Source organism: Penicillium canescens (genome assembly GCF_028828765.1).
Source record: "Penicillium canescens strain IBT 15451 chromosome Unknown utg000009l_segment0_segment0, whole genome shotgun sequence".
NCBI classification, from domain to species: domain Eukaryota; kingdom Fungi; phylum Ascomycota; class Eurotiomycetes; order Eurotiales; family Aspergillaceae; genus Penicillium; species Penicillium canescens.
Genome location: NW_026703971.1, coordinates 1,314,413 through 1,325,942, shown reverse-complemented (window position 1 = coordinate 1,325,942; position 11,530 = coordinate 1,314,413). Strand labels below are relative to the sequence as shown.

Below are 11,530 nucleotides of genomic sequence, written 5' to 3'. Positions count from 1 at the left end.
TATGCAGTCGCAAAAAACGTCACGGTAGAATTTCAACCAGCTCTACTAGCACCCAATGTATCCAGAATACACTTGCAGACTACCATTATGTGATGGTTTCTGCAATATTTCGTTTCAAGGTTTCATCTGTCCTTCAGTTCCGCATATCACTGAGTAATTCAGGGTGAGCAACAGGTGAGGTCGAGCGTCAACAGGTGAGGTCGAGCGTCAACAGGTGAGGTCGAGCGTCAACAGGTGAGGTCGAGCGTCAACAGGTGAGGTCGAGCGTCAACAGGTGAGGTCGAGCGTCAACAGTTGAGGTAACTATTTACTGGCTCTTTGAACGCAGTCAAAATCAGGCCTGGAAGGTCATGGGTGGCAATAGATATGTGATAAGCAGTGCGAATAAGTGTATCGTTGCTCTCTTCGATAAAACGCAGGGACCTTATATTGTACTATCGTTGAGACGTATGTTTACTAGCATAAAGCTGATGTGGCTGTTAGTTAAAGTTGCTCTCTTACTGCTGTGCAATTGATCATTATGGGCTATGTGGTGAAATCCATGGGATGAAGAAAGGAAGGAAGAGAGAGAGTGGGAGTGTGTGTGTGTGTGCATAGATTAGAAGATTCGATGAGGTTACCTCAGCTTGGCCATCACCGTTTGCAGTCTCCGTTCCGTACAAAGCAATGTCTAGTAGATAAGGCTCCTGGCTGTGTTTCTGTTTCATTCGGTTCGAATCCTCCTGGCCAAGTAGACTGGAGGTGTCAGCTCTCGGGGATTTGCGCAGAATTGGAGCGTGACTTTTCCTTTTGACAAAGCCCTCAATCACCATAGCCATTTGAGGCAATGCATTGATTGACAGAATATCGAGATGAGATGTTGTATCATAGTTTTGGTGTGTACATTGCAAGTGAAGGTGTTGCAAAAGTCCATTAGAAGTCGCCGGAATCGCTACCAGGTCGACGGGTTGGCTTCAGCTGTGGGTGCGAGGTCGCTTCCTAGGGTTGCTAAACTTCTTGTCTAGCGGTCCGGCACGTTTATCAATAGAATCCTCGACCCTTTGCAGGTAGATTACGAAATCGTAATAATGGACGAATTCCAGGTAGGTCTTGTCAGCCTCGTCGCGGACCCTATTCGACAGATGCTCAAAGAGATGGCGCATACGATCACGCTCAGAGAAATCATTGTCGAAATGCGGTTCCCATTGCTGCACCCAGTTGGAAAAATCAGTCACGGACTGGGATGGGCGCTGGTAGCTATTTATGTAGCGCGCTTTGGCCACTTTCGGATAGACTCCATTCTGGAGCTGGTGAATAAGGAAAGCGCAAAATCCACCAAATGTAACTTGTTCACTGGGCCTTTCGCGTATCTGTCGTTTCCACTTATCTTCCAAAGTAAGGGCAACGTGCTTTAGGGCCCGGGTGACTTTGCGCTCGTCGGTATTGTACCAATCTAGATATCTGTTGAAATGACACTCCAGTCTCATAGCGTAGTTCTTGAATTCCCCGAGGGCTCGACCATGGTAGACTGGCACGTTTGGGACTGGAGGAGCTTCGGAAGGTGACGAGGCCGATCTAGTAGCTGCAGCAAGTTCCCGTAATCGTTCCAAATTCGGGTCTGCGGCGCCATTTGAGTCTGTATTTTCGTTTTTAACAAGTGATAGGTTCAGCTGGGGCGCACGGAAAGAGGGGCTGACAGCTTGCTCAGATGGTGCAGGGAGAGTATTGTTCGGAGCTTGGATAATACCAGCCTTGCTGTCCCCGTTTCGCATCGGTGCTGCAAGCCCCCTGTATTGTGCATTGACCGAGTCCTTCGCAACAGGGTCGATAGTGGGCGAGTAATCTTTGCTGGTGGTAGCCGCGAGCCGGTTCCAAGCCACCTCAAGCGCTATCTGCTCATCAGCAACTTGTTGTTGGATCTCAAGGAGCCGTCGCTGCCGCTTCAAATTTGCGAGCTGCGCCTGGGCCTCTCTGATCTCCGTGTCGAGCTCATCCGTGGGCTGGGACTGCGTAGGGTTAGGCTCGAGCATTTCGGTCAGCCGCGACCCATGCTCTCGGATTTGCGGATTAGCCTCGGCGGAGGAGTCGGATTTTTTGAGCTCTTTCCCTTCCAGTAACATCACCATACTGCGAGGGATTGGTATGGTTTGGGGGTTTTCTTATTTTTATTTTCTCTTCTCGTTGGCTGTGGCTTGATTCATAATGATCACGTGGTGATAAGATACACCAAAAATGGATCACGTGGTATTGTTTCGTTGGTAACTCGGCCTGCTAAGTAACAGTTAACAGTGTCGGGTACATGTAGTCCGAGATCCAAAAGATGAGCCAAGGTTGCAAAATCATGCACAACAACCTTCAGATCGTAAAACGGTCCAATTGACTATAATCGGTTAATATTTTCAGTGGGCTGTTGGCAGTTTTGTCTCCATTGGATAATAGTAATAGTGATCAACGCGTTAGTCGGGGAGTTGATCAAGCCTCACGGCGTTGAGGTTTAGATCCCAAGTATTCATGTCCATGACCTTTGCAGACTTGAGCAAATTTGGCCAGCCACCAACGGTCGTTGTAAGCCCGTGTGACCGTGGTAAAAGGGTGGGTACAATCGTCATAGCATAATGACGGATTTCGGTGTTCTACAGGCGTCATTCCGACGCCTTTGTTCACTGACCGGATAATCAATTGGAAAGAAATGATACATACATACTGTGAGATTCACTGATGTTTTATTTGTTGGCATGGGATGCCATGAGCAGGTACAATGCGATGAGGAGCTGTCGATATATCTCATATTCATCAGCTCCCTGGTGATGAACGCTAATTGAGGGGATATATATATTTTAATATCCCACTTTTACATTTGCTAAAGCCTCAAAATCTGACAGAAATATTGTACAATTTAGAATTATTATACCAACCCAAAAAAAAAAAAAAAAAAAAAAAAAAAAAAATTAATGATCGTTGCGAGTTCAAAATATTTAGTTCATGTACGGCTAAATCAACAATGTCCGCAGGTCAGCACACGCGACCGTGACCTAATGCTCCCACTCCAGTCTAGACGGACAGACGCACAGCTCACACAGCCAACTGTAAAGCGAGGCTGGGAAGACCAGTCCATGTCTCCTAGTGAAGAAATTGAAGGCGCTCTTTGACGATTCAACGTTGGGTCATTAACAGATGAGATGGTCAAACATGAATCATCGAAGATTGAATAGCTCCCAGTGTCTCAATATAGAAGACCGTGGAGGATTTGATCGTTAGCCAACGTTTCCTTAACCGATTCAGCATCACTTTTTCTCAACATAACCCCAACTCGTCTCTCTCTGTGGGCATATAAAATGGCATCAAGAATGTCGCTGCAAAAGTCGCGGTAAAAACGAAGGCATGGGTTGCAACAGGCCTAGACCTCCGCAAAGCCCATAAATGGGCCCAGACCCTAGGCCCACGGCCCAACCCACGGTGGGCTATGGGCTCAACCTTCAAAGCCCAACCCAACCCACAGCCCACAGTGGGTTGGGCCGTGGGCCCCCATAAAAACCCATGCAAGCGCTGACAAAGCGGACTCTGTAATCGTTGTATTACGACCTTCCACCAATCGTATGAAGTCCAATTTTAAATTTTAAAATAAAGGGAATACTATGAGTACGCATGCTGATTTTGAACAAAAATCCGATCGGTGGGGGTCGAGATATAACCCAAAAGGTGAATGTTGATGTTTTGATGTTGGATATATATCTAGGTTTTATAGGGAAGCACCACCACTTTCTGGTGAACCTCTGTAATTTTGAAAATTTCTTAATACCGCGTTTTCTCGTGTTCTTTTACGTGACATAGAGAGAATGCTAGTAATTGATTCTAAATCATTAAATCTAATAAAATATTACCTTAGGCATCAGGGTAAGAAACGGACGTAAAACAGAAGTAATTTAATTAATACCAAAAAGGGGGTTCAACTTATCTTGGCATCCAAATTCTCGGCATGTTTGTATTGTTTGGGGCCCATTTGGGCCCCCATTAACGCACAGTGGGCTCGAGGTACAAGCCCATAGCCCATCGATGGGCCTAAGGACCGGGCCCAAAACCCAACCCATTTGCGGGTTGGGTTGGGCTGGGCTTTGGGCTTTATGGGCTCTGCGGAGGTCTAAACAGGCCTCACATAGGATAGGCATCGTGCCCTTCAACGTTTGCTACCTAGCAGAGCACGTACGCGACAGGGGCCGAGAAGCCTATAAATACGTCCTCTACCCCCAGCAATTTGTTCTACAATTCTATCACTTGGCTACCCAAAGTCGAGCAGGCCTTGTGTCTTGAGGCACTCGATAAGTTCACCCCCTTCGACCCAGTACTGATTTTTCCACTGTACTGACATCTTTAGATACATCGTGGACCGGCAAGCTAGAAAGTGCCTGTGAGAGACGTGATTCCCACCAGGTCCACTATGCCACCCATGCCAGCCGATCAAAGAACAAGATTTGGGTTAGCTGGTCAAAGTGTCTATGCGAACATCTCTCTCCACCATAGCAGCCGACTCACTGTCTCGCCCTGGACCTCCCCCGATGCAAAAGAGCGACTTTTCATACAGGTATGTAAATTTCAGCACGATACTGTCCAAATTCAACTGACTTCAAAGATGATGCGAAACAACCAGATCCATGCATTCCGTCCAATATACACCAGCGCAAAGCCACGGAGCCCTTTCCCGTGTCTTCTTCCAGAACATGTGAGTCATGCATTGTCTCGCCGATCAACAAGCTAATGATGGACAGGAAACCGTTGACAGTGCACCAGAGTGAGTCCGAACCAGCACCTCGTCAGTGCTCCGCGCAAAGCCACGGCTTACACACCATTTCTGGTCCTGCCGCTTCAAACCATGCAGCATGTCCTATGTGGAATATTGTAAACCAAGGGCGCGGGCCAACAACAGCACGCATAAGCTCCAGACGTTGGTTATCCACGATGAGGTGAGTGGAATATCGCGCCTCCTGCTGCGCCGGGTCCGATTATTTGTGCCAAGTCTGTGTCTCAAACACAAAACACCACTGACATCTCCATGCCGTTGTAGGAGCAGCCCATCGCCAGCATGTTGTGCCAAGCAACCTATTCCCGCCGAGTCAGATAAGACCTAGGGCACTACGGCGCGCTCCATCGTGTCTTCCGCCCCTCTCCTTACCGCCTTCACGCACCAAACGGCGGAGCCTCAACCTCTTGGCATCTACACGAGGCAGTCTCCCAGTACGACTGTACAATTCCTTGTCACAGGTGAGTTCGTCGCGCGCCTTTGCCGTCTAGGAAACTTGCCCGGTGCATCCAGCGCGGCTTCTCGAAGCGACAGCCGGAGAGTTCAACGAACATGAATACAACATGGCGTGAATGGTGACCGCATTGCTGAAGAGAATTGGAAGTGATCTAGTCGGTAAGCTGGTATGATCACGATCCTAATTGATCATATCATCGGTCTCAAGCGTACACTCGGCGGATTCTTCATGAACAACGTAAAGCACATTACCTCGTCCAGCTGGATCATTACTTGCTGACTCCTGACTCGGATCCCACAACAGGAAGACACCCTCAGATTCCCACCACTCGAATGCGAAGCGAGCAAATCTCTTATCTGCTCGACCTCCCCTACACCAATACCATCGTATGCTCTGTTTCTTCCACATGACTACTGGTGGCATCGACGAGTCGCTGCCTCGAATTTCGCCCAGTCGATTTGGTTCATCAGATCATGCGTTGGTATGCCTACCTGATGCAGACCCAATGGAGCGCATAGCAGTGTCTGACTCCCGGCATTTGGACCCTCTCATAGGATGGCCTACTTGCGGCTTGGATCCCTGGCGTCCAGTGGGTGACCATCGTTGTCCTCTGATGGCGCTTAGTGTCTTTCGAGCCTAAAAATCCGAAGACACCGGGAGGAGCCGATGCTTTGTCTTGCTAGAGCAGTATTTTCGTGCACGGCGAGGTTGTTCGTCGAGTCTGCTTGCAAAGAGAATGTAAGGCGAGTCCCGTCATCTCTAGCCGAATCAACTAACAATAGCCATGTCGGCTTCGAATCGATGGACAAGACCGAGGATGGCCAAACGTTTGAGAGGACCCATGATCCAAGAACTACATCTGATACAGTCCCTTGATCCCTCTTCCTCTCAGTGTTGCTGAGCTCGTCGACATGTGTGAGCGAGCGGGAACAAGTCATTCGCACATACACGGAGCTGCATGCTATCAGGAGTGTTTGTCTCCTCCCTGTTGGACCGAAGGCTGGCTGATTTGGTTCCCAGGCCTGAGTTTTTCGATCCAAGCCCGAGCACATATGCAAGGCCAATCCACGTTGGAGGTCACAGCAGCTGGAGGTCAGTCAAGCTATGCAATATCCTTCGTCCATTGAGACCGTCTTCTAACATCTCACAATTAGCGGCGCAAGCAGGTCTTGCCAGGAATCACCACTTCTCTACCTCCCGAGCCCACTGCCCTTTGACCAACGATGACATCTCCTCACTCATCGCGCCGGAAAATATCTGGCATATCACTCACTGTTCGATCAACTTACCGTGAAGGTGGGTTTGACGTCTGTAACAGCACCACTAGAGCCATTGTAGGACCTCTTGGACTCTCCCCTTCAGCCAATACTTTATTTTTTACCCGTAATAAACCCTTATGCCATCTGCTTGAGGAAGAATTTCAGCAGACGCCCTAGGGCCGTACCCCAACGAAACATCTTAAATTTTTAATCGCCAATTTCTCCAAAATTAGTAGGTTACGCATGCTCTGAAGAAAGTAAGAGATATTTCATGTAGTCTATTATAACTTACCAAGATTTTAGACCGATCGAAAGTCTTTAGACCTCAGGAGTCTAACGAGGAAAAGACCCTGGAGTCTAAGGGTCCCCACTGTATATATCTCATAGTGAAAAGAAGACCCTAACCTGGAGTCTAGTAGACTCCAGCAACACGCGTGGGATAGAAAGGGCTGTAATACCAATACATAAGGTTATAAAGGCTGTAAGGCTATAATAAACGATGGTGTGAAAGAAAAAGCCCCTTTTTCTTACGAACCAATCATTAAATTGCAAGCTAATTTCAAAGCTAAACCTAATAAAAGCTATTTAGATAGAGAAATTGCTAAAATAGCGGCGTATAGCGGTGAACCTTTAACTAAGTGATATTGGTTGAACCCGCAGATAAAGCCCCCAATTACAGATAAGGTATTACGAATATCCTAAAAATGATCGAGTGATTAACTGGTCAGTTTTAGCATAAAGAGAGAGAGAGAGAATCCCTAGAAAAAAAATGGATCATCATTCACATTCTCCATCTATTTTCTCTCTTATGAACAAGGCCAAAGGTTCGATTGTGAGAATGATGTATCGAAGAAGTGTTAAGAAAGTTACTTCTAACAAATTGCGCCTATCGACAGCGACAATGAAGTCTCATCTGTAGTAAAAAGAAAAAGTATAAATAGAACACTCGATTCCTCACCAACTCATTTCAACAAGAAGAGATAATTAAAATTATCTCAAGGGCAGCCGCTGGAAGGGTAGTTGCAGCTGCTGGTCTCACCTCCTCCAGTAATGGAGACATCAGTGAAGGTGAAGTCAGAGCAGCTGTCCGAGCCACAAAGGATGTAGTAGTCGTAGGCATCGTCGGTCGCTGTGCCCTTCACGTTGTCGAAAGTGACGCCGCTGATGGTGACGCCATTGGTTGGCTCACCAGTAGCGCCACCATTGAGGTAGTCTTGCTGGACGTCGATACCGTACTCAGTGATGCCAGAGACAGTAATGTTCTGGTACACAATGTTACTGATCTGTTTGTCATGTCAGCGCCTTGGTTGCGGAGCAAAGTGTAAGAATGCCATGTCATCAACTTACACTGCCAGTCGTATCGGCATTGCTCTTGATGCGACAGCCGTTCTGGCTGTTGACAACCTGCGAGTTCTTGAAAGTAATTCCATCAACAGTGTTGTTGCTCTTTCCACCGATGGATCCGATGCTGAGACCGTGGCCACCGGAGCAGTACACATTGTCAACAACAATCTGAGTTCCACTGGTAACCGCAACACAGTCATCCTGGTTGTACACGTCGATATCCTCCAGGGTAATGTAGTCACTGGAGGAAACGTCGAATCCATCGCTGTTGTGGGCTGCGGCCGTACTGCCGCTAGCAGAATTAGGCTCATCTCCTGCCGTGTTGTTCAGAACAAGACCCGAGAAGATGACGTTCTGGCTTCCGGTGATACTGAAGCAGTGAACAGGCCAATTCATGATGTTCAGGTTGCTGATCTTGGAGTTGTAGGTCTTCGTGACGACGAAGAAGTGGTCGGGCCTGGATATAGTTGTTAGCGACGAAATGAGATGTGTGTGACATTCAATCTGACTTGTCCTGGCCGCCGTTGGAACCTTGTCCGTCCCAGTAGGCAGCACCATTGCCGTCAATAACGTGGCCCTCGGCACCAGTTATGGTGATACCGTGGCCAGAGACGACAATAGGATCGAAATCATCGTCGTATGTATCTCCGAAAGTCTTTGAAAGATCAGTGACATGTTCAAGTAGTATCTATAGTATTTTGACTCACAGTAGTGCCCGCAAAGGTCACAACAGCACCAGTCTGGAGACTCTGCAGATCAATGGTACTCGAGGGAGGGGCATAAAAATCAGACAGCACGATGTTGGTGCAAGACTTGACAGCGGAAGAGAGAGAGGCGTATTCGGACACAACACAAGTAGTGCCGGATCCAGTCGAGTCCGCAGCAACGGTTGTCACGGCCTGAGTAGTCGTCGGCGCCACAGTGGTGGCCGGCACATCAACCAAAGAAGTAGTGGATAAGGCCAGGCGGGTGGTCTCGACGAGAGTAGTCGGGCTAGTAGACAAATCGATTGAAGCAGCAGTGCTGGTAGTAACTGCGCTGGTTGCAACAGCTGTGGTCTGTGCCAATCCGGACTGGTATTTGTTAGGGGGTTATAGCTGTAAGTTCAACCATAGTAAAACTTACTCCTGATACGTTAGCAGTCCAGACAGTATCGAGGCAGCTGCAGGCACTCGATAAATGCTTGGTGTTGAATTCACAAGCAGAAGCAAAGCTTGGAAGGCGGGTTGTAGCGGTCACTATGCTAACAGTGAAGGTCGCGCAGAACTCTGCGGCAGCAGAGCGGGATGCAATATAAGCTGAAGGACAGGCATAGCTTTGTGGGCTATTACATCCCAGAGCAATTGGGACAAGAGAAAGGAAGAGCGCACGGCGCATTTTGAAAGGAATGAATGAATAAAGAATGAATAAGTGAATGGCAAAGAGAGAAAAGAACGATGGGAAAGAAAGAACAGAACTTCCCTAAGTCCTGATGGGACTGAAAAAGTCTTATACTCATCTTTGTCGGCTCGGCAGTTACGGCTTGAATCGACTTGACTGAAACCTGGTCGCTATTTTCAACACACCAAGCCCACATCAGGGAACTAGCCCGAATATTTCGGATGATTTGGCTTAATTTGACCTGGAAATCCAACAATAAAATCTACGGACCCCTGACGGAAAGTACAGTGACGCAGCAAATGTTTTAACACCCCTCTGAATTTTTAGATTCTGCCGGTCAAAAATTCAATTTTTTCAACACCCTTTAACTTGTTTCTTAATGAAATGCTTGTCCTTTGTGTATTGAATTGAATTATACCTTCTATGAAAACCACCTACTGAAACAAGAATGTTTAAAAAGTAAGATATCATAAACTTGCTCTTCGGTTTACAATAGGCGGTCTCAAAAGCGGTCTGTCCAAGGGTGTTAAAACATTTGCTGTGTCACTGTACATGATATCTCCGTCGAACAGACCTAATAGTGTCGATGACATGGCTTAACCCTACAAGAACCGCGGAAAGTGTTGGGCCCACTTAGTCCAGGGAGTACACATCTTCGGCAATACTCGGTCACAAATACGGAGTAGTGGTTTCATACTAAGGTTCTCACGAACCAGGTGGGGTCTAGTTGTGCACAGTGAAACACCAGACTTGCACTAGGAGCGGCCGAGACTGTCCATGGTGATTCCATGCGGAGTGCTTAGTATTCGTAAAGCTCGCTTAGCAAGTGAGCTGACGCCTCGTCAGCATCATTCGGGGGGTTTAATGATAAGGAGATATCAAAAAGTTCTCCTCGTACATGGGACTGTTTCAAAGGTTCGGACACTAGTCGGTCCACAGTATCTAAAGCTTTTGGAAACAGGGTCTCCAATAGCTCACAAGCAGCAATAGGATCAGGTCACTCCACGGTTCTGAGCTATGTGTCTGGTTTTGGTCTAATGCATTAGATAGCAGGAAAAAGATTGTAGCACCTGTATGTGGAGGAAACTAGATCGGGTCAAAGATATTGATTGATTGATTAACCTTTAGTTAAGCATTCTAGGAAACTACTAGACCACCCACTAGCCTTAAGATAAGACATATAATGGTACGTACGAAGTAAGCAGGATAAAGTTAAGTAGAAATTGCCTCATTACGTACTCAATGCCCTGCTCACTCTCACGACATGGAAAATCTAATATAAACAAAACGAACTTTAAAGGCCCAAGTTCTTAAAGCAGAGCTCCATTCAGTGATACGTAACAGATCTCATGGGTCCCTGGATGCTACAGTTAGGGCCATAACTAAACCTTGATTACAGTAAACTTCGAAATCTCCAAGAATCTGCCAGGTTGGATCCCTGTGAACGCTCCACCCCTGCCCCACCACCGCGCCACGTGGCAAACAAGTAAGAAGTGGGGATAATGAGGCGAATATCCCGAGGTTTGAATTTCTCTTCCGCTTATCGCTAGATTAAGAAGTCTTAACTAACCACAGAAGTTAGTTTGGATGGCGTCTTGAGTTAACCCCCTATTTCTCCATCTTTCCCACACAGACGGCTCGGAAATTCGAGGACTCTAATTAGTCCAGTCATTTGATCCAAGCAATGTGCTCGGAATCAGCCCCCCAATAGGAACGCGTCTTGCTTCCCTTCCCGACTCTCATATCTTTCTTCTAGCGCCGCACTGAAAGGCACAGACAGATACAAGCCGATAGATGGCCAAATCTTCGAAGTCTACCCACCTACCCCTTGAAACAGATAATCAGCGCCATTTATTGTACTTCATCAAGCGTCTTTTTGAGTTTTAATCCCTTCACCTTACAGAAGAAATTAAGCAATGCTGAAATTAGCTTATTCTATGAGGAATATAAAAACAGACACCACGGCTTTAAATTAGATGTATTTTATAGATAGTTCTTACATACATGACCTCTTGCTTTGGAAAGGTCTTCTACACTTTTCAATAAAAGCGGAAATGAATTTGTTGACACTTCTCGGCGTCATTGCCCTTTCGAACCATGCCATGGCATCGTCTAAAAAGTGCCAACCTTTCACTTTTACCAAGAATGCAGTGTCTTGTTTTGATGAGTCCGATGGATGCGTCAGTGGGTATTGCCATGATAAAGGCTTCTACTTGGAATGCTATTGTCCTGACGACCACCCTCACGTCAGGTGTAGTTGGACATGTTAAACTGTCTACAGACAGGTATGTTGTCTTATGTTCTCTCCACTACTTC

General features: G+C 47.0%; 2 protein-coding genes across 2 annotated transcripts; both read right to left on the bottom strand.

Moving 5' to 3' along the window:
* Positions 1-953: 953 nt before the first annotated feature.
* Positions 954-2,105, bottom strand: N7446_011938 (uncharacterized protein; the record flags this gene model as incomplete). Its single annotated transcript, XM_058520680.1, has 1 exon — positions 954-2,105. The coding sequence occupies one exon, from the start codon at positions 2,103-2,105 to the stop codon at positions 954-956; it is 1,152 nt and encodes a 383-aa protein (XP_058366966.1).
* Positions 2,106-7,485: 5,380 nt separating this feature from the next.
* N7446_011937 (glycoside hydrolase family 28 protein) lies at positions 7,486-9,211 on the bottom strand (the record flags this gene model as incomplete). The annotated part of the gene is made up of 5 exons (XM_058520679.1): positions 7,486-7,773; positions 7,838-8,291; positions 8,344-8,489; positions 8,542-8,907; positions 8,960-9,211. The coding sequence occupies 5 exons, from the start codon at positions 9,209-9,211 to the stop codon at positions 7,486-7,488; spliced, it is 1,506 nt and encodes a 501-aa protein (XP_058366965.1).
* Positions 9,212-11,530: the final 2,319 nt, after the last annotated feature.